The sequence below is a fragment of the Hyla sarda genome, chromosome 2, assembly GCF_029499605.1.
Source record: "Hyla sarda isolate aHylSar1 chromosome 2, aHylSar1.hap1, whole genome shotgun sequence".
In the NCBI taxonomy this organism is placed as follows: domain Eukaryota; kingdom Metazoa; phylum Chordata; class Amphibia; order Anura; family Hylidae; genus Hyla; species Hyla sarda.
Genome location: NC_079190.1, coordinates 444,735,989 through 444,759,720, shown reverse-complemented (window position 1 = coordinate 444,759,720; position 23,732 = coordinate 444,735,989). Strand labels below are relative to the sequence as shown.

The 23,732-nt window shown below is 44.2% G+C and overlaps 1 protein-coding gene across 6 annotated transcripts in view; it reads left to right on the top strand.

Moving 5' to 3' along the window:
- Positions 1 to 23,732, top strand: part of ARL6 (ADP ribosylation factor like GTPase 6) — a 77,816-nt gene that overhangs the window by 28,708 nt on the left and 25,376 nt on the right. For all 6 annotated transcript variants that reach the window (XR_008889067.1, XM_056559320.1, XM_056559323.1 and 3 more), the window contains 2 exons: positions 3,695 to 3,789; positions 23,323 to 23,452. Coding sequence is in view for 5 of the 6 variants with exons in the window: in XM_056559320.1 (XP_056415295.1) it covers positions 3,695 to 3,789; positions 23,323 to 23,452 (225 nt within the window). In the remaining variant the exon portion in view is untranslated. The remainder of the gene's footprint in view (positions 1 to 3,694; positions 3,790 to 23,322; positions 23,453 to 23,732) is intronic.

Genomic DNA, 23,732 nt, shown 5'->3' with positions numbered 1-23,732 from the left:
CCCTCATGATGTCACTACCCGCCCCCTCAATGCAAGTCTATGGGAGGGAACGTGGCAGCCATCACGCCCCTTCCCATACACTTGCATTGAGGCGGAGCGTGATGTCATGATGGGGCGGGGCTATGGCGTCACGAGCTCCCGGCGCCAGCTCCAGCGTTCGGAACAGTCTGTTCCAAACGCTGAGCAGTGGAGTACCCTTTTAACTCCTATTCTACAAAGATTCCTAATATGAAATTTAGAGCTGGGACTTGTGGTCATAATATGCATCTGTATTACGCCAGTGTGAACCCAGCCATATACTTTTTATATTTCCCCAATAGGTTATTGGTAATTTAAAAAATAAGGTAGAGTTCTCACTAGCTTAATATGGATGCATTTTTGCATCCGTATTGTGACCGTGAGTCCCAGTTCCATCACAGGTCTGATAACTTGAACCGCCAACTATCAATTTAAGTCATCAGACGGTAGACCCACAATCATGGCGGGACTTGCCATATAAAAGATGCAAAAATGTGTCTATAGGACACTAGTAAAAGCCCAGCCTTATGGTACGTTCTAATGTTGTGACAGCCATCTAAGGATGAAACCATGACCGCATAGGGTAGCCAATGACAAGACTGATTTTGGCAGTAATACTGGCATGGTTTCGTATATATACGGCACATACAATGTTAGAACATACCCTAGAAGATCTATCAATAGTGGGACTCTTAAGCTTTGTAGGCATCATGTTTGCAGAAGATGTCAATATGGCTTCTCATTGTCCATTTGTCTACGGGCTTGTTCTTTAAAAGAGTGGCCCATGCAATACTTTGTACAGTAAAATAGGCTCATACTGGGGTAAAAACCATTAAAGAGTACCTGTCATATCCCACAAATGTTTATTTATTTATGTTACTAAGTACCCAATCCTGATCATGTACATATAATGTTTATTTGTCTAGCACCTAGATTTATCTCTCAGATAGCTTCTTTCTGTTGCTCACTTGTTTTTTCCTGTGCTCTGGAGGGGGGGGGGGGTGTCCTCACTCATCGAGCATTTACTTCCTCCCTGAGTCTGCTGTGCTGGGTCTCTTCTTCCATTTACTGGAGGCTGCTGTGTAACCCCTTCCTCTCTCTTTTCATGCTGTAGTCTGATAGGACAGGCGTGAGCACAGAGAGCTAGTCCCCCCCTCACGTACTGGACTTTCAAAGCCTTTATCTGGGACAAAGATGATGCTGCAGCCAGACAGAAATATGTTCTGGGTGGTATGGCGGTATCCTAGTGGTCTTTTTTTTTTATAAGCCAGGATTTCTATAAAAGGGAAATAACATTTTCCATTGAAGTATATTAGAAAGGTTAATGTTTTGCTAAAATGTACAACATATGAAATCTAAATCTATTTAGATTTAATTGGAATTTAAATCTAACAGTGCCCATTTAAGTGTACTCCCCTTTCCATTTACATCCTCATCCCACTATGCAGCACTTCCTGGTCTCCGTTAAGACACAAGGGAGTTCCAGCTTATCACCACTGAATCACTTCAGCCACTGATCGGCTGAGTGGGCACTTCTTTGTGCCAAGAACGAGAGCAGAATGTGCTGTGCTGCGGACAAAATGAGTGTTGTCTTAGACCTGAGACAATACATCACAACTAAGGCCCGAGGAGCCAGCCCCCTGATGACGTTACCGGCCCACATGCACGTGCATTCATCATCACACAGATCCACAGCTTGTGTGTCAGGTTGTGCTGTGCTGTAATGGGTGGGGCGACCGATGCGTGAGAGGGAATTAAGTCACCTCCCACCTTGAAACAAAGGATCCTGGGGATTGTAGTCTGATGGAGGCCACGGAATCAGGAAGTAGCCATTTTCCAAAAACAAGCAAGCAGCGTAATGGGGGCTTAAAGGGGTACTCCACCCCTAGACATCTTATCCCTTATCCAAAGGATAGGGGATAAGATGTCTGATCGCAGGGGTCTCACCGCTGGGGACCCCCGCGATCTCCCTGCTGCACCCGGCATTCGTTTAGAGCGTCGGGTGAAGCGCTGGAGGCTCGTGACCTCACACCCCCTCCCAAAGACTTGCATTGAGGGGGCCTTGACATCACGAGCAGGACGTGACCGTGATATCATGAGCCTCCGCCCCGCATTGCCAGTCATCCGGCACAGAGCGAAGTTTGCTCCGTGCACCGGATGTCTGGCGTGCCGCAGCCGAGATCGTTTGGATAGGGGATAAGATGTCTGGGGGCAGAATACCCCTTTAAAGGGGTATTCCAGGAAAAACTTTTATTTTTTTTAATTATTTTTTTTTTTTTATATATATATATATCAATTGGCTCCAGAAAGTTAAACAGATTTGTAAATTACTTCTATTAAAAAATCTTAATCCTTTCAATAATTATCAGCTGCTGAAGTTGAGTTGTTGTTTTCTGTCTGGCAACAGTGCTCTCTGCTGACATCTCTGCTTGTCTCGGGAACTGCACAGAGTAGAAGAGGTTTGCTATGGGGATTTGCTTCTAAACTGGACGGTTCCCGAGACACCTGTCATCAGAGAGCACTTAGACAGAAAATAACAGGATTAAGATTTTTATAATAGAAGTAATTTACAAATCTCTAACTTTCTGGAGCCAGTTGATATATAAAAAAAATAAGTTTTTTCCTGGATAACTCCTTGAAGACACAATCATTTTCCACCAACACAAGCACAGATCCTTGAGAAGCATGTCCATTACTGTATGACACTTAATTATTTAGTTTGATAACCCATTTAACTATACAAAGTATTCCCTGCCCATTAAAGAACAAGCCCTTACAAATACACAATGAGAAGCCATATCAGTAGCTGCTGTGTACTTGATGCCTACAGAACTCAATAGCCAAAGGAGAAATAAGACCTGTATTAGGCTGCATTCACACCACGTTTTTGCCGTATAGTTCCCGTATCAGGTTTTTGATGAAAAACGGATTCCTCAAAACCTGACTAAACTCTATCAAAACGTGTGTACAAATGTCAACCAGTATACGGTTAAAAACCGTATATGGTTTGAAAAATTATGTCCGGTTGCATCCGTTTTTTAAGAAAAAAACGTATACGTTTCTAACCTTTCACCACATTTTGAAGTTTCACTTGTTTGATTGAAAGAAAAAAAGAAAAAAAACTGTGCAAAGTCAAAAACCGTATGGAACCGTACGCACATACAGTTCTGTACGGTTCACATTGACTCCCATGTTTTAAAAAAAAAACGTATACGGTTTAATACAGTTTTTCACCCGGACCAAAAACCGTGGTAGACTACGGTTTTGGGTACGGAAAAAAAAACTGACAAAACCGTAATGGATGCAAAACTGACACAACCTGATGCATGTTTTGGCATATGGTTTTCAATGGAGAGTCAATGCATACGGTTTTCAATACGGTTCCATACGGTTTTCCCATAGAAAACGTATACGGGAACTGTATTGCAAAAACGTGGTGTGAATGCAGCCTAACACCTGATATAATCCCAATGAAACCCGCATTGGAAGATAACTTTGTAAGGATATAAGGGGTTCACTACTTGCTGCCTGTCCGGGTGGAACGGCGCAGTGTAATCTCTTTATGGTGAGATGGTTTATGCGAGTGATAGAAGTAAGACCTGCTTGTTCTGTACCTGCTCTTGCCATGAATTATGTTCTCGACAATAGATCTGTTTCCTGTCTTTCCATGTTGCAGAGAAGGCCAGGCTATTATTTTTGTCATTGACAGCAGTGACAAGCTCAGAATGGTTGTGGCGAAAGAAGAGCTGGAGACCCTTTTAAATCACGCAGGTAAGATTGCTGTGTGTCCCCCTCCCCCCCATCTTATTCTCATCAGACGCTTTACAGAAACTGGTCTTGTCAGCGCCGCTGATGGCTGCTACTGAAGAGCACTCAGCTCAAATGATATATGTCAGCGGTTCAAATACCTGAAGTCTTTCGTGACTGATTTTAATCTCGGCCTCCTCGTCTGTGACTGCAATACATTCCGGCCCAGAGATAGACTGAAGTCATGATGTATCTTGATGCATCTATAGAGCAGTATTTCCCAACCAGGGAGCCTCCAGCTGATGCAAAACTACAACTCCCAGCATGCCCGGACAGCCTTCGGCTGTCCGGGCATGCTGGGAATTGTAGTTTTGCAACAGCTGGAGGCACCCTGGTTGGAAAACACTGCTATAGAGACTTGTAACGTGCACATTCTAGCACCATGTCACAGAATATGTGCGCTGTATCATCATTTTTAAAGGGGTACTCCGCTGGAAAACATTTTCTTTTAAAGGGGTACTCCCACCCTACACATCTTATCCCCTATCCAAAGGATAGGGGATAAGATGTCTGATCTCGGTGGTCCCACTGCTGGGGACCCCCGCAGTATTGCATGCAGCACCCACCTCTTTTTTGTCCGGAAGCGCTGGAGGGTCTGAGTCGCGACTTGCATTGAGGGGAAGGGCGTGACGTCACACGGGGGCGGAGTCCTGACGTCACGGACTTCCGTTCCCGTAGTCGCGACTCAGACCCTCCAGCGCTTCCAGGTGGGTGCCGCATGCAATACTGCGGGGGTCCCCAGCGGCGGGACCCCCGAGATCAGACATCTTATCCCCTATCCTTTGGATAGGGGATAAGATGTCTAGGATGGGAGTACCCCTTTAAATCATCTGGTGCCAGAAAGTTAAACAGATTTGTAAATGACTTCAATTTAAAAAATCTTAACCCTTCCAGTACTTGTCAGCTGCTGTATACTACAGAGGAAGTTCTTTTCTTTTTTAATTTCCTTTCTGTCTGACCACAGTGCTCTCTGCTGACACCTCTGTTCATGTCAGGAACTGTCCAGAGCAGGAGAGGTTTGCTATGGGGATTTGCTCCTACTCTGGACAGTTCCTAAAATGGACAGAGGTGTCAGCAGAGAGCACTGTAGTCAGGCAGAAAGGAAATTCAAAAAGAAAAGAACTTCCTCTGCAGCATACAGCAGCTGATAAGTACTGGAAGGGATAAGATTTTTAAATAGAAGTAATTTACAAATCTGTTTAACTTTCTGACACTAGTTGATTTAAAAAAAAAAATATGTTTTACAGTGGAGTACCCCTTTAAGGCGTTATCCCAAGATTAAAGGCGTACTGCAGTGTAGGACAATTTATTCACTATTCAAAGGATGAGGGATAAGTGTCTAAACGTGGGGGGTCCAACCATTGGGATCCCCTGCCATCTCCTACACTGCGCTCCTCGCGAACAGAGTGGGGTATGCACGCACCCTCCAGTCATCTCTATGGGAGAGCCAGAGATACACAAGTACAGTGGTCCCTCAACTTACAATAGCCTCAACATACAATAGTCTTTTCTGGACCATTGTAACTTGAAACCAGACTCCACATACAATGCTACAGACAGTCCAGATCTGTGAAATGTGTCAATGGCTGGAAGAACCGACCAATCAGAATGAGCATTTTACTGGTAAAACCCCTGTATTACCGAAGTGCCTGCACTGATTGGTGTCTTGTAGTGCCCCCTACAGTACAGGGAAGTATTACATGTTCTGTACTACTCTTTACCTGTGCCAGGATTAGCTGCTCCTATGGACACCAGATGGGGCGGCTCAATTTTTTAGGACACTGTGTACTGTAGTGGATTCTGAAGAAGCTCCTGTCCTCTACATAGACAGTGATTTACAGCTCCCAGCAGATCTTTCTTACTTTTATATGTAAGGATTTGCTTTATATGTATTAGTTATCCACTTATTTTTCTTTAATCCTCACTTTTTCCTATTTTTGGATGACATTTTGGGGCTTCAGAACCAATTACCACCTGCTACTCCAGTAATTTTCTATGGAACATCTGAACTTTGCTACACGCTTAAAGGGGTACTAAACTGGCCAGCTTTCAGAACACTTAGTTCCAAATGCTTTGTGCACGCTGCGGGTGTCGGCCATGCCCTCTCATGATGTCAGGCCACGCCCCTCAATGAAAGTCCATGTAAAGGGGCGTGACGGTAGCCACGCCCCTTCCCATAGACTTGCATTAAGGGGGCGTGGACGTGATGTCACGAGGGGCCGTGGCCATGATGTCACGATCCTCCGGCACTGTACCCAACGCTCTAAACGAATGCCGGGTGCTGCAGGGAGATCGCGGGGGTCCTGCCGCTGGGTAGGGGATAAGATGTCTAGGGGCGGAGTACCCTTTTAACAACTCAAGCAACAGATGGATGTGGAACTACTGAACTTTGTTTCTGAAACATTATTTCACTTAAGTGTATGTTCCGCGCCGCGGGGCACTGCGCCGTCACCATTGACGGCTAAGCAGTTTTAGCGGACTTCCGCGCAAAGAATGAACATGTTCTTTCTTTGCGCTGAACAATTTCAGCGGCGGAATTGTCTGCCGCTGAAATTCCGCAGTGTATATGGGTCTCACGGCAACCCATTCACACTGATGTTTATGTTCACAGCACATAATTCCTTTTGCGGAATTCCGCTCACGGACTTCCGTGGGAATTGCGTAGTGTGAACATCCCATTAGACTGTAATGCTGCCCATACATATTAGATTGAAGTCTCTTGTCATTTGAAAAATCTTTTGACACGTCACAGAGACATGTCAAATATTTTGATGGGCTGAGCTCATTTATGTTAAGACGGGCCTCCGGGATTACTACTGTCCCCATGTCACTGCAGGAGGCCCCATAGACTATAGTATCCATCCTCTGCAGAAAGTAGATCATCACAATTATCTAGTTTGGGGGCCTCCCGACTGTTCAATGGCAGAGGTTGTTGGAGAGTACAGATGGGCCTGTTGATTTCCATATGACCGCCCCATTTCTTCTCCGAGAGATAAACGTCTGGCAGTGGCTTTCTCCTCTCACCCCATTTAGTGTGTAATTTTATGGGGGATTGGAAGAGATGGCTGTGCACCAAATGAACATTCCCCCGATGTCTAAAATGTATGGCCAGCTTTATACAGGAATACATAAAGTTGTTTGACATACAGGACAGACCAAAAGTTTGGACACACCTTCTCATTCAGAGTTTTCTTTATTTTCATGACTATGAAAATTATAGATTCACACTGAAGGCATCAAAACTATGAATTAACACATGTGGAATTATAGACATAACAAAAAAGTGTGAAACAACTAAAAATATGTCATATTCTAGGTTCTTCAAAGTAGCCACCTTTTGCTTTGATTACTGCTTTGCACACTCATTCTCTTGATGAGCTTCAAGAGGTAGTCACCTGAAATGGTCTTCCAACAGTCTTGAAGGAGTTCCCAGAGATGCTTAGCACTTGTTGGCCCTTTTGCCTTCACTCTGCGGTCCAGCTCACCCCAAACCATCTCGATTGAGTTCAGGTCCGGTTACTGTGGAGGCCAGGTCATCTGGCGCAGCACCCCATCACTCTCCTTCTTGGTCAAATGGCCCTTACACAGCCTGGAGGTGTGTTTGGGGTCATTGTCCTGTTGAAAAATAAATGATGGTCCAACTAAACGCAAACCGGATGGAATAGCAGCCGCTACAAGATGCTGTGGTAGCCATGCTGGTTCAGTATGCCTTCAATTTTGAATAAATCCCCAACAGTGTCACCAGCAAAGCACCCCACACCATCACACCTCCTCCTCCACACCATCACACCTCCTCCTCCACACCATCACACATGTGAAGTGAAAACCATTTCAGGTGACTACCTCTTGAAGCTCAACAAGAGAATGCCAAGAGTGTGCAAAGCAGTAATCAAAGCAAAAGGTGGCTACTTTGAAGAACTTAGAATATGACATATTTTCAGTTGTTTCACACTTTTTTGTTATGTCTATAATTCCACATGTGTTAATTCATAGTTTTGATGCCTTCAGTCTGAATCTACAATTTTCATAGTCATGAAAATAAAGAAAACTCTGAATGAGAAGGTGGGTCCAAACTTTTGGTCTGTCCTGTAGTCAGATTTGCTTTTTATTTTTATTCTTGCTTTATATATTCATTTGTTCTTCCTGCACAGGTATTGTGACATGTTCTCTTATAATTGGACCCTGCATTTAGCTGTAGCCCTAAGAACATTGTTGTAAGAGAAAAAGAATGATATTAATTGGTGCCTAGGAAAATCTGTTGTCGCTGACACCTTGCAGCTCCATGAGAATGTCTCGTGAACTCGAGAGCCACGTTGCTTTTCACCTGTTGTTTTCTTCATCTGTTTGTGTTTTGTGTCTGTTCGCTGCAGTTTGGGTTTAATTTTATCAGATAAGTGTTGCTATTATACACATCTGTGTGCAATGACCCACTTTATCCTCTACGCTGTTTTACTTTACGGTTTCTTTTCACTTTCCTCTGTTTCTGTGTCTCATCTTTGAGTATGAAAGAGTTATATGTGATTGATGACAGCCTAGCCCCCAGTTTTGTCAGGATTGGACAACCATCTGTTGTGTGTGGGGGGGGTGGGGGGGGGGTGGACTCCTAACTCTCCCACTCAGCCAACTGCTGTATATTTTATGGGTAGCCTTATACGTCAGAGCATACCTGTCACATCACAGAAAAAAATAATGATTATATATGTTACTCACTAGGTCATGTTGATTCTTTACATGTCTTTACATGTCTTTATGTGTCTAGCTTGTGTATTAGGCTCAGAAATCCCTAGTTTCTGCTGCTCACTCATTCTGACATCCACTGCTCATGAAGGCACATTACCCAGGCACTGAGCCCGCCCTCTTTGTCCAGTCACTGCAGTCTGCACTGTATCCCCCGCCTCTATGTTTTCAGACAGGAGTCTGGTAGACAAGACAGGAGTGAGCACAGAAAAGTGCAAGTCCCATCCTCACTTCATGGACTTTGTCACAGCCTGTGCAGCATAGTTGGTGTGTTGTTTTTATATGGATGAAATAAAGCAGCAAAATATTTTTTAAGTGCTGGACCATCTGTCTTTTCTACAGAATATACCAGAGTACTTCAGCCTCAGCTTCTACTCGCATCAGTAGGAGACTGCAGTACCCCAGAGTCACTACTATTCAGAGAACATTCTCAGTGCAGTGTGGATGCTCAACAGCTAACCGGCAGGGATGTGGGCACCCCACTGATCCACTGTTAAAAGGGAACAACTTATCCCCTATCCACAGGATAGGTGTCTGATTGGGCGGGGGGGTCCGATGGCTGGGACTCCACAGGTCTCCTTATGCATGAAGCAACCATACAGCTGTATCTCCAGCTCTCCCATAGTGATGCATAGATCGGGAATGTCGCCCACTGCTCTGTGCACGGTGGTTGCTCCGTACATGAGGAAAGCCAAGCAGGAGATTGCGGGTGTCCCAACCATCTGACCCTGTGGTCATACACCTATAATGTGGATAAAGGAAAAGGTGTAAAGTACTGGAGTTCCAACTGGATAGGCCATCAATAGCGATTTCCTGGCAGGACCTGCAAGATCAGTGGCAAGAGGACAGCTGATACACGGCTCCCACTGCTTGGATCAAAGAGAACTCCTGCCCCAGTACTTAACCCTTTAGATGCTGCAATTAATATCAAATATGGTATCCAATCAGAAGAAAAGCGTTACCCCAGTATAATGCTATTAAAGGAGTTTAAAGGGGTACTCCACCCCTAGACATCTTATCCCCTATCCAAAGGATAGGGGATAAGATGTCTGATCCCTGGGGGGTCCCGCTGCTGGGGATCCCCCGCAATATAGCATGCGGCACCCACCTGTTACTGCTCCGGAAGCGCTGGAGGGTCTGGCTCCCGACCACAGAAACGGAAGATCGTGACGTCACGACTCCGGCTTCGTGTGACATCACGCCCCCGCCCCTCAATGCAAGTCTATGGGAGGGGGCCTGACGGCTGGGGCGGTGGGACGGGGCGTGACATCACACGTGGGCGGAGTCGTGACGTCACGATCTTCCGTTCCCATGGTTGGGAGCCAGACCCTCCAGCGCTTCCGGAGCAGTAACAGATGGGTGCCGCATGTTATATTGCGGGGGTCCCCAGTGGCGAGATGTCTAGGGGTGGAGTACCCCTTTTAATGGGCTGCAACATTTTTTTATTTTTTATTATTTAATTTTGTTTAATCTGACTCCTGGCACAGTGAAAGCTATACTCACTAGCTTAAACGTCTGTCATGCCCCCTCCCATAGACTTGCATTGAGGGGGCAGAGTGTGACATCATGGGGGGGGGCTATGACGTCACGAGCTCCCAGCATCGGCTCCAGCATTTGGAACAGTTTGTTCCAAATGCTGAGCAGCAGAGTACCCCTTTAACCTCCTGGTCACTGCTGCTGTCCAAATTTCCGGTCCCTGCATCAGTCCTCATCTTTCATTTCATTCCTTCTCGGCCACTTGTTTGGCTGTGGTCACGAAACATCATTGGAAGAAGAAAGAATGTCAGTTTTTTATTCCTCACACCACCCCGAAAAAAAGGGGTAATAATAAGTGGCCAAATTTTTTTTTTTTATATATATAATTCACCTATAAGATACGGTATTTCATTGTCATACTTTAAGTGTGCTGTCTCCAAGCGAGATTCTGCAGGGCTATACAATGTGTGGAGACTAAACAAAGCAGCCAGAGCCGGGTCCCTTCAGTGGTGACTTTTCACAGCGGTTGCGGTTGAGTACAAGGGGCACTTTATGACTTTTCCCATTTAGTGTCTTACTCCATTACAAAACCTAGAATAGATAGGACACACTGGTGACAGGTTAATTAAAGATCCACTTTAGTGTCTGTTCACACAGCCGTGTATTCCTTGTTACTGTAGTTTGATGGTTTTCTGGAGCTGCTTATAAAGCTTTTAATGAAGTTGTTGCTTAGTGAATAGTTTTATTACTACTTCTGGTACGTGCTAGACAAGACCCAGGGGCCTGGTAGCCAAAGTGTTCATAAAATAACAGCTGGCACCTAAGAGTTTGGGAGTCATTTCTGTTGATACCCATGGATACATATCTCCTCTGGCTCCATAAAGATCTCATATTGTCAACGTTTTATTGACCTCCTTTGGAGTAATGGAGGTTTCTTTATCTCTTTAGTACTATGTCTGATTTTTATTAGCTAAAGAAGTTTATTTCCAGGAGCAGCTGTCACCAAAGTTTCGCAGTCTTTGGACAAATTATTTTAGTATATACAAATATATATTTGTGCCATGATAACATATATATTGTATATGATAGATTCTACCGTATGTACTCGAGTATAATCCGAGTTTTTCAGCACGATTTTTCATGCTGAAAACACCCCCCCCCTCGGCTTATACTCGAGTGAACTCTCCGCCTGTTCAGTGGTCTTCAACCTGCGGACCTCCAGATGTTGCAAAACAACAACTCCCAGCATGCCCGGACAGCCAACGGAACAAAACGGGACAGGGGGGGATGATGACATGGGGGAATGATGTATTTCCCACCCTAGGTTTATAGTCGAGTCAATAACTTTTCCTGGAATTTTGGGGTGAAATTAGGGGCCTCTGCTTATATTCGGGTCGGCTTATACTCGAGTATATACGGTATGGGATTTATAAACAAAATGGCTGCTCATAAGCATTCTTTAGAACTCCCAGCATGCCCGGAAAGCTGATGGGCAGGATTATTGGAGTTTTCCTGCAGTATACCTAAGAAATATGGTGAGTTTATAATGGGGTAAAATGTGTAAAAATAAAAATAGAACTTCCTAAATTAGTGCAAAGGTTTAGTGATAACATTTCTGTATTTATTTTTATTTTTTTTGCTTAAATTTTTAAATTTTAAATTTTTAAATTTAAATTTTTTTTATTTTTTTTCTGCTTAAATTTTTTATCTAACAATGTGTGTTATCCAGCTTTCTCATACTCCTGAATGGCAGAGCCACTGTTCTAACAAAGTGTTTTACAAACACAGCTGAGAGCTTGCTCTATCACACATAATAGGCTGCAGGCAGTATCCCACGTATTATGCTTAGATACTCTCCTGAGAGCTTGCAGCATCACACATATTAGGCTGCAGACAGTATCCCACGTATTATGCTTAGATAATCTCCATCACACATAATAGGCTGCAGGCAGTATCCCACATATTATGCTTAGATACTCTCCTGAGAGCTTGCAGCATCACACATATTAGGCTGCAGACAGTATCCCACGTATTATGCTTAGATAATCTCCATCACACATAATAGGCTGCAGGCAGTATCCCACATATTATGCTTAGATACTCTCCTGAGAGCTTGCAGCATCACACATATTAGGCTGCAGACAGTATCCCACATATTATGTTTAGATAATCTCCATCACACATAATAGGCTGCAGGCAGTATCCCCCATATTATGCTTATATACTCTGTTAAAGGAATACTGCGGAGAAAAGCAATTTTTTTTCGAATCAACTGGTGCCAGAAAGTTATACAGTTTTGTACATTACTTCTATTTAAAAAAAAAAAAAAAATCTTTATCCTTCCAGTACTTATCTGTTGCTGTATGCTCCAGAGGATTTGTTCTTTTCTGTCTGACCTCAGTGCTCTCTGCTGGCACCTCTGTCCATGTCAGGAACTGTCCGGAGCAGGAGAGGTTTGCTATGGAGATTTATTCTTACTCTGGACCGTTCCTGACATGGACAGAGGTGTCAGCAGAGAGCACTGTGGTCAAACAGAAAAGTACAACTCAACTTCCTGTGGAGCATACAGCAGCTGTTAAGTACTGGAAGGATTAAAAAATGTTAATAGAAATATTTTACAAATCTGTTTAACTTTGTGGAGCCAGTTGATATGAAAAGAAAAATAATAATAATTGTTTTCCACTGAAGTACCCCTTTAAGGTACCCTTACACATTTGTTCTGAATGGGGAGAGAAGGGGTAGGCTGCTGCAGTAACAAGTTCCAGCAGTTTAAATTCTTGCTGTTTATTATTATTATTTTTTTATTATTATTATTTTGGCATAAATTACCAATACTATCCCTTCTACCTAACCCAAGATAAAGAAAGAAAAGGAAAAATATATATTATTTATAATTAAAAATATATATTTTTAGTTTTTATGGAGTGCTTTACTTTACAGGACACTGTACATATGATAAGGGGTTAGATACATATAACACAAATTCAAGTACAATAGACCTGAAACAGTAAATGACAGACTGATAGAGAGGGCTCTGCCCGCGAGGTCTTACAATGTACAATTGAACATAACCTCTCTTTTATGACCTCACTAGCTTGGGAAGGGGGGGGGGGGGGTTATACACATTTATACACATTTATACAGCCTTTAGAGTTTTGATCACCTAGAAAGCAACACAGTAATATAAAAGTTAAAATGACATTTCATTGACTACTGGATATTAACATCAAATAATATAAATCTAGCTGTTTATTGTGTATTTCTTATTTTGCTGCATATTTTGCTACCTATTGACTTCAAGCAATTACCGTATTTTTCGTCATATAAGACGCACCTAATTTTATAGGATAAAAATCTAGAAAATAAAGATTCTGAACCAAACACAATGTAAAGTATAGGACAGTGATCTTCAACCTGCGGACCTTCAGATGTTGCAAAACCAAAACTCCCAGCATGCCCGGACAGCCGCTGGCTGCCCGGGCATGCTGGGAGTTGTAGTTTTGCAACATCTGGAGGTCCGCAGGTTGAAGACCACTGGTATAGGAGGTAGTACTCACCTGTCCCCGCCGCTCCGGACCCGTCACCGCTCATCACCGCTGCCCTGGATGTTGCTCCATCCCTGTCGCCACGTCCCCGGGGTGTCCCCGTCGCTCTGGAACGTCTCTGCTGCCCGGTATCCTCGCTCTCTGTCGCCACCATGATGCCGCTACGCACGCCGCTCCTATTGGATGACGGGACGGCATACGCGACAACGTGATGACTACGAAGGAGAGCTCCGGCCATGCAGGGGATCCTGGCACGGAGCAGACACCGAGGAGGCAGGTAAGGTCCCTCCCGGTGATCTGTAAGCTGTTCGGGATGCCGCGATTTCGCGGCGGTCCCAAGCAGCCCGAGTTAGTGTTATTTTCGCTTCAGACGCGGCGGTCAGCTTTGATCGCCGCGTCTGAAGGGTTAATACAGGGCATCACCGCGATCGGTTTTGGGGAAGAAAAAGTGCGTCTTATACGGCGAAAAATACGGTATGCAGCAAAATACGGCACGTGTGACCCTTCCCTTAAAAACAGAAAAAGAAAATCTGCCCCAGATGTCACAGAGGACGGAGTGCAGTTTTCAGATACCCCTCCCCCACTAAACTGATTCCGCTACTGCCCCAATCTCCAGGCCTATAAACAACACTACATGCTGGATGTTTAGTTTAGGAAATGTTCTCCTGTGTCCAGAATTGACTATGTGCTATAATTACATTTACTGGATGTGATTTCTTACATTTGATCTGCTGCTTTCCCCCTGCAAGCAATGTGACCGGTTCAGAGAGGCTGAATTGTAACAGGCGGTGTTGCTAAATTGCTGCCCGTGGGACTGCTTTATGTGACTGGTGGAGCCCTTTAATTGCACAAGCCAGAAGAAGTCATTTTGCTTTCATGGTTCCTTACTGTCTCTGGTTACTGGAAATAATTTTTGTTTCCTCTTTCAGTTGTTTTATGATGTAGTTTTCAGCAGCCTGTAAATTCACATTACCTTAAAGGGGTATTCTAGCCAAATACATCTTATCCCCTATCCAAAGGATGTCTATGCGGGGCTGCGTCTCCAGTCTTGGAAACCTCTTTGTTTCCGAGTCTGGAGACGTGATGTCATGCAACGCCCCCTCGTGACCTCAGGCCCCCTCCATTCATGTCTATGGGAGTGGGCGTGACTGCTGTCGCTCCCCCTCCCATAGACATGAATGGAGGGGTGTGGTGTGACATCACGTCTCCAGTCCCGATGTAGTGAAAAAGAAACAATGAGGTTTCCGAGGCTGTAGACGCAGTGGCAGCCCCCCCCCCCCCCCCCCACGATCAGACATTATTTTAGGGAATAAGATGTATTTTGCTGGAATACCCCTTTTAACTATACTGTTTAAGATTTCCACTACACGAAAATGTGATGCACCCGCTGCACATTTATAGCCTGTTAGCCGATGTAGCCAAGTGAATAGTGTACATGACTCTATAGTCATCTCACTGTAAAAGACGGTAAGGTTCCGCTGTTATGGCAACTAATCTACCAGATCAGAATTAGTTAAATGCCTAGCAAATAATAATAGAATCTGCCTTGCTTCAAGAAATAACAAAAACTGAAGTTATGCCACAATGGTTTACCTAATATTAATAATATATCCTTATATTATCCATGTATAGAATTTCTTATTATAATACATTAGTTACGTTTATAGAATTATTATAATACATTAGTTATGTTTTGCACTTTTAGGTTGCGTCCACACATAGTATTTTGGGTAGGATTTGTAAGAGCCTTATTACACAGGGTGATTGTTGGCTGAACATTCTAATTAGAGATAAGCGAATTTACAGTAAATTCGATTCGTCACGAACTTCTCGGCTCGGCAGTTGATGATTTTTCCTGCGTAAATTAGTTCAGCCTTCAGGTGCTCCGGTGGGCTGGAAAAGGTGGATACAGTCCTAGGAAAGAGACTCCTAGGAATGTATCCACCTTTTCCAGCCCACTGGAGCACCTGAAAGCTGAACTAATTTATGAAGGAAAAGCCATCAACTGCCGAGCCGAGAAGTTCGCGACGAATCTAATTTACTGTAAGTTCGCTCATCTCTAATTCTAATATTGCCTCAGAAAATGGGGCCAGCGATCAGCCAATGGCCAAGCAAATGTGCTAAACAATCTTTGTTCATCACGACCATTTCCTGTGTAATACGGGATGTGCAGCCAACTAATATTGGAAGGAAAGGGACACATTACCAATCCAGAGGTCATCTGTGCACCCTACCTGCATGATGATGGAGCCATGTAAAGACCCATTAAACAATACGGGACATCAAGATCAGGGCTCATTGCCAGGAGCAGCTCGGCAGGGATTATACAGCCCTAAGGCCAAAACCAAAAGTGGAACAAACTCTGAGATAAACTGTAATGGAAAGATTTTCTGGGTTTTGGACCCACTCCTGGTTTTTACTACAAATACCGATGAAAGCCATAGAGCTCCAAATCCCACATTTTCCTTCGCACAAGTTTAAAGTTACCTAATTTTAAAAGGAAATTCCCCATACACATCCCAGGAACATAGCATTATCCGTTAAACAATAAAAGAGGAGGCACGGGTGTATGGGCTGACAGGACCGCTGACATTCAAATCGCTGACATTTGTGTCATGGCTTATTTAACCCTTTGTTAACGCTTCTGCTGTCAACAAAGAGCGACTCCATGCATAGAAGTGTGGGTGTTTGATTCCTTTTGAATTGCCAAGCCGCGAAGAAATACACGCTGTGCCTTTAACCGTCTGCGCCTAAGTTTAGTATGCAGAAACAAGCGGTGCTGCATATTCTCTCCCCCATGTTGTGGATGATTATTATCTGCGACGTTGCTGTCTATCAAACCCCATTATTTTGTAAAGTGTCATGTCAGGACTTCTTCAATTACATCCTCTCTGTGGTTCTCATTTTTCCCTCCATTTCATTCCTGTATCCGTGCCCCGCATCCACCCTTGCCGGCAGCGGTGACTGCAGGTCAGCCTCCTAATGGTCATTGGTGGATGAAAACTTGAAACATCAAGTAAATTGTTTCTGTCAGCTGCTTTGATGTTTAAATCTCGCTTAAAGACCCTCCACTCCCCTGACAGCAAAATCAAAGCGCTGATATTTCCCATCTTCAAAATTAATTTTGTTTGTCGTTTTTTCTCTCTTTTTTTTTCTCCCCTTTTTCGTTTGTCGCTGTTCTTTCCTGTCCCTAATTTGTCTCAGTTCATATCCCAGAAGTATCTTTTATTGCAGACTTTTTATATGACATCAGTAGCCTGACACTATATTACAAAATTGCTGTGAATCAACTGGCTCCTTCTTCCTCTGTTCTTCAGTTTATGCCTCCTGTAATCTTAGCTATATATCTTTGTAATGCACAGACTCTCTTACCGTAGACAGAGACTTTCTAACCATCTTTCATTTGTATAGGAGGGGATGGAATGGTAGTATGTGGTTTATTCATATATACACTGAGGGGAGAATTTACGAAGACCGGCTTCATTCAGCAGTCTTTAAGCGTACCTCCGATTATAGTGTCAGTTTTATAAGAAATGGCTGTGTTAAAGAGTTTAGCAGAGCACTGTGCACGCCATGAAATTAATTTTAAATTCAGCGCCTAAGTTCCTGAACGGGGCACGTTTTCCCCGCTCCCCACTGTATATAACTATGCAATCGGAGACAATGCTTTCCACTCAGTCTCAATAGCACCTGTCTCCAGTGCATGGCTGGTGCTACCATAAGGCAGATTAGGCAGCTGCCTTAGAGCCCTGGCAGTGGTGGGGCAGAAACATCCTGCCAGCAGCTAAGGATTTGGATCAGAGGTTCAACCCCCCCCCCACTACAATGCACCTATGCCTGTGTAGATGAAAATCCTTGCACCGGCCCTGCTCCTGTGCGAGTTCTAGTGTACTCCATGACTCCATGGTGCTGGGTCTCGCACGCAGCGGGAAGCTTTTTTGCTCCAATTGCATAGTTATATATGGTGGGGAGAATGGAGGCATTTAGGCTCTGAACATTAAATTAATATAATTTAGGAAAATTACGTAAACAGTTTGCCATTTATCAAAAAAAGCATCAAGGGTACCCTTTTAGTAAAACCCGCCATTGTAGGATCACGGCTCTTGATAAATCCAGGCTTATCGGGCAGCCTCCGAAATCTATGCCAGCTTGCAGCAGCCATGTGCTAAGCCATGCCCCTCACTACCAAGCCACACCCACTTGGCGAGCGCAGTGCAGATCTGCACAAACATTTGTGACTTCTGGCTGATCTGCGCCAGGCACAGGCCTATAAAGGGTCCTCCCTAAATGTTTAAAGGTGGAAACCCCTTCTATTTAGTGGATACAAGCATTTCATTTATTTTTCTCAAAGGGGTTATCCACAGTCTTAAAATTTGATGACCTGTCTCATTATAGGACAAAATTTTGGGTGAGTCAACTACTGGCATACCATCGCTCAGCTGTTTAAAGGGGTTATTCAACGAAATGCGCCATTTACTTGAATGAGACAATGCTGCAATACCCTACCCCACAACTAATATTATGGTAATGTAGGTGCAAGCACTGGAAACCATTGAAGAGGCGGCAGCGCTTGCACAAGTGATCTAATACTGATGGCCTATTCTGATGACAGACTATGAAGTTAAAGGAGAAGTCCTATGTTCAAATGTTTTGTTGTATTATGCCGAGGCTGCCTGCATATAAAACAATAAACCGAACTTACCTGCCACCATGGCGGCAGGTAAGTTGGGTTTATTGTTTTATATGCAGGCACCCCAATCATAATACTGCAAAAAATTTGAGCATGGGACTTCTCCATTAAAGGGGTAGAAAGTTAAACAGATTTGTAAATTACTTCTATTAAAAAATCTTAATCCTTCCAGTACTTATTAGCTGCTAAATACTACAGAGGAAATTCTTTCTTTTTGAAAGACAGAGCTCTCTGCTGACATCATGACCACAGTGCTCTCTGCTGACACCTCTGTCCATTTTAGGAAATGTCCAGATCAACTTATGTTTGCTATGGGGATTTTCTCCTACTCTGGACAGTTCTTAAAATGGACAGAGATGTCAGCAGAGAGCACTGTGCTCAAGATGTCAGCAGAGAGCTCTGTGTTCCAAAAAGAAAAGAATTTCCACTGTAGTATTCACAAATCTGTTTAACTTTCTGGCACCAGCTGATTTAAAAAAAAATGTTTTCCACCGGAGTACCCCTTTAAAGTGTTATTGTCATTTGTAAAAAAAAATGTTCACATGTCTTCCACACATGTCAAAAGTTTTGGTCGGTCTCATTGCTAAAACCCCCACCAATCGCTAGATATACCCCAGTGAAGCACATGGCAGCGCACTTCACTCTCTACCTTGGAGTCGGAGATTGTAGGGCACTGCCACGCGTATCACCCGCTGTGCTTCACCAGACACATCCTTTGCGCTGTGTAATGTCCCGACCTACTTTTAAGCTTATAAATGATGTAAAGTCTTCACTTACTTGATATTACTGACTTTATTGATTATAGTAGCTTCTAATGTTAGCGCACGTTCCTCTGTACAGGCCAGCATTACTGCTCCCTATGACACTTGGTACCCACGACACACATTGCCAAGGCAAACGCTTTTACATTATGGGCAAGTACAAAATGTTAACCTTCTTTTGTAATCTTGCAATGTGTGGTCTCTAAACACACCCTGATACATCTAAGGTGACACTCGAACTGCTAGAAGACACTAAAAGTTTTCAGATTCAAGCTCTTCATCTGTCATATAACAAGGTTAAAGAGCATCTGTTACCAAAATGCTGATGCTTCGTTTTTTTTTTTTTTACACGTTTTATTGATACTTGATATATTATACACCATGTAAGAATTTTTTCTATATAAAAAATTTAAAGGAAAGTTATTTTGATATTTTGACCCCCCCTCCCCCCCCCCCCCCCAGCAGACATCGGTACCCCTCTGTTCACAACCACTATGTTTGGCTCACTATGTTTTTGAGGCATTAAACATCTAGTTTATAGCTCAAAAATGAAATGAAAAACCAAATACAGCATCTGCTGTAAAGAAAAAAAAAAAAAAGAGGGGGGGGGGGGCTTTTTTGGAAAGGGGATCAGATGGCAATAAAAAAAAAAAGGTGAAATTTTCAGCCATATTTGTACGATAAACATCTATTTTTGTTTAGGCTGAAAATACGGAACAAAAAACTGAGCAGACACATAGCCTTAGCCATTATGGTAAAAAGGAACTTAAAGGTGCGTTCACACTGGCGCCGAAAATACTTTGGCGGTAGGACCGTGCGGTACTGCGTCGTCACCATTGATGGCTATGCAGTGCTTGCAGAATTCCGCACAAAGAATGAACATGTTCATTCTCTGTGCGGAACAATTTCAGCAGCGGATTTTTCTGCCGCTGAAATTCCTCAGTTTGAACGGGTCCCGCAGAAGACCCATTCACATTGATGGTAATGTTCACTGTGCGGAATTCCACTCACGGAATTCTGCAGTGTGAACATATCCTTATTTTCTGCCCAAGCCAAATGTTAGCTATCTGTATAAGGTCCAGGAGGTAAAGACGCTGCCGATAAGTCAGAATCTCCATGCCCTCATCCCACCCAGCCAGACTCACAATGATGTTGCCTGTCCTCTGGGATGTCTGGTGTGTACCCAGACCCCACCAGGAAGTGCTTCTGCTTAAAGGGGTACTCCAGCACTAAGACATCTTATCCCCTATCCAAAGGATAGGGGATAAGATGCATGATCTTGCACGCAGCACTCCGTTACCATCAGTCCCCGGAGCATGTTCGCTCCGGGTCTGATGAGTGGCGATCACGGGGCCGGAGCATTGTGACATCACGGCTCCGCCCCCCGTGTGATGTCACGCTCCGCCCCCGAGGGGGCGGAGCGTGACATCACACGGGGGCGGAGCCGTAACGTCACAATGCTACGGCCCAGTGATCTCCACTCATCAGACCTGGAGCGAACATGCTCCGGGGACTGATGGTAACGGAGTGCTGCATGCAAGATCACGGGGGTCCCCAGCGGCGGGACCCCCACGATCAGGCATGTTATCCCCTATCCTTTGGAAAGGGGACAAGATGTCTTAGCGCCGGAGTACCCCTTTAAGTCACTTTATTATGTAATATATGGTTATTTGCTGGACCTGGAGCCTTAGTCTAATGCAGTAAGGGCCAAAGGAAAACATTTTAGCTTTTCCCAGCTGTCAGATGGACTTTTATTGTTGGGTTGTTTTTATGGCATTTCATCAATAAGGGTCCTGATCTGTCTGTTTTATTAAAGGAGTACTCCGGTGTAAAACATATGTTTTTAAATCAACTGGTGCCTGAAAGTTATACAAATTGGTAAATTACTTCTATTTAAAAAACTTAAAGGACAACTGCAGTGGAACACTTTTATATATTCCCGTGCCCGGGCCTAAAAAATAAACTCATACATAACTTCCTACGAGCCCCCGTTGGTCCGGCACAGGCCTCAAGATCCGGCAGTGCTGACCTCATTCCACTTCCGGGGGACGTCGCAGAGCCGTCGGCGTATCATCGGCCGCAGCGATGTCCCGCCCCGGCCAGTGAAAGGCTGAGCCCACTGTCATGTATGAAGCCGGCCAGAGCTCCTTACATGACAGTGGGCTCAGCCTATCACTGGCCGGGGCGGGACATCGCTGCGGCCGGTGATACACCGACGGCTCTGCGGCGTCCCCAGGAAGTGGAATCAGGTCAGCACTGCCGGACCAACGGGGGCTCGTAGGAAGGTATGTATGAGTTTATTTGGTTTATTTTTGAGGCCCTGGCACGGGACTATATAAAAGTGTTCCACTGCAGTTGTCCTTTAATCCTTCCAGTATTTATCAGCTGCTGTATGCTCCAGAGGAAGTTGTGTAGTTCTTTCCAGTCTGGCCACAGTGCTCTTTGCTGCCACCTCTGTCCGTGTCAGGAACTGTCTAGAGTAGAAGCAAATCCCCATAGCAAACCTCTCCTGCTCTGGACAGTTCCTGATGTCCAGTACAATTGTGTTGGGTCCTGGTTTTGCAGCCATCATACAGATGCTTTAAAGTGGCCTCCTTACAGCTGCCTGAATCTGGCAGCATTAGTGCGTTACCATTATGTACCGTACAATGGATTCTTTGAGCCACAATACACTTGGTGCTGGTTAGACTGGGGTGCAGAGCCCCTGGTTTTTACTTTTGACCTCTACAAGTAAGTTTGAACTACTATAGGAAAATCACTAGGTCACAGGCTGCAGAATACCCATGGATTGGCAGCAGTAACACTCTGGGCAGCATCTGATCTGAGGCGAGATGAGTATATCTCCACAGGAATCAGATTGCCTGGTACCTGAGGGGTTGGTGCCAGCACCTACACAGTGCACCAGAAGCAGGAGCGGCCACCTTCTTAGCCACTTCTAAATTGCACTCTGCAATACAGTAACGAGAGAGAATGGGACTTAGGAAGGGATCTCTTCTGGTTTAAAGGGGTACTCCGGTGGAAAACTTTTCTTTTTTTTTTAAATCAACTGGTGCCAGAAAGTTAAACAGATTTGTAAATTACTTCTATTAAAAAAATCTTAATCCTTCCTGTACTTATTAGCTGCTGAATACTACAGAGGAAATTCTTTTCTTTTTGGAACACAGTGCTCTCTGCTGACATCACGAGCACAGTGCTCTCTGCTGACATCTCTGTCCATTTTAGGAACTGTCCAGAGAGCATATTTTTTATGGGCATTCTCTCCTACTCTGGACAGTTCTTAAAATGGACAGAGATGTCAGCAGAGAGCACTGTGTTCGTGATGTCAGCAGAGAGCTCTGTGTTCCAAAAAGAAAAGAATATCCTCTGTAGTATTCAGCAGCTAATAAGTACTGGAATGATTAAGAGTTTTTAATAGAAGTAATTTACAAATCTGTTTAACTTTCTGGCACCAGTTGATGAAAAAAAAAAAGTTTTCCACCGGAGTATCCCTTTAAACCAGAAGAGATCCCTTCCTAAGTCCCATTCTCTCTTGTTACTGTATTGCACAGTGCAATTTAGAAGTGGCTAAGAAGGTGGCCGCTCCTGCTTTTAAAGGGGTACTCTGTCCCTAGACATCTTATCTCTTGTCCAAATGTCTGATCGCGGGGTCCCGCAGCTGGGACCCCCACGATCTCTCTGCAGCACCCGGCATTCGTTTAAAATGCTAAGTGCGGGCGGCAGGGGTTGTGACATCACGGCCACGCCTTTGTGACATCATGCAACAACCCCCTCAATGCAAGTCCGCCACGCCCACTCCCATAGACTTGCAATGAGTGGGCGTGGTTTGACATCACGAGGGGCATGGCCTCGACATCACGACCCCCACCGCCTGCTCCAAGCGTTCGGAACAAAATGTTCCCAACGCTGGGGCAGTGGAGTACCCCTTTAAGTTTAAATAGTCAGTATCCCATTGGGAAAAAAAAACTATCACCAGAACTTATAGATCCAGGATCTTCTGACAAATGACAACTAACTAGAATTTAGATATACAATGTGTGGACTTTTTCACTTGCAGACATTGGGTAATGAAGGGGTTATTCTGTTTTGAAATCACCCCCAAAATAAAAGTTGTAATGACCTTACCCAGGCATTGCACGTCATCCTAGACTTGTGCCAATGTGCCAGTATAACTGGTTTCTCACACACATGGGCGGCTGCTGCTGTCTCGAATGCTCTTTCACATCCGCACAGCTTGCATCGTTGTTCTGATTTACTTTTAAATAACACTTTTTTTTCTTCTATTCCCCAGACATTAAACACAGACGGATACCGGTTTTGTTTTTCGCTAACAAAATGGACCTTAGAGACTCTCTGTCATCTGTGAAGGTCTCTCAGCTGCTGTGTTTAGAGAACATCAAGGACAAGCCGTGGCATATTTGGTAATAGTTCTATTATACTGAAGTGTGTTGTGAGCGGTAAAGGAGTTTTTGTTTGCTAGATGTACCTATAACCCACAGTACAGTCGCCCCTGGGCTGCACATTACAGCAATGCAGAAATGTTTACTCAACATCCTTATTAGAACCGGAGCAAATAAGGGTGAAACCATATACCGTATTTTTCGCCCTATAGGACGCACCAGCATATAAGTCACACCCAATTTTAAAGGTGCAAAATCTAGAAAAAAAAGATTATAAACCCAACAGCCAACGGCTGTCCGG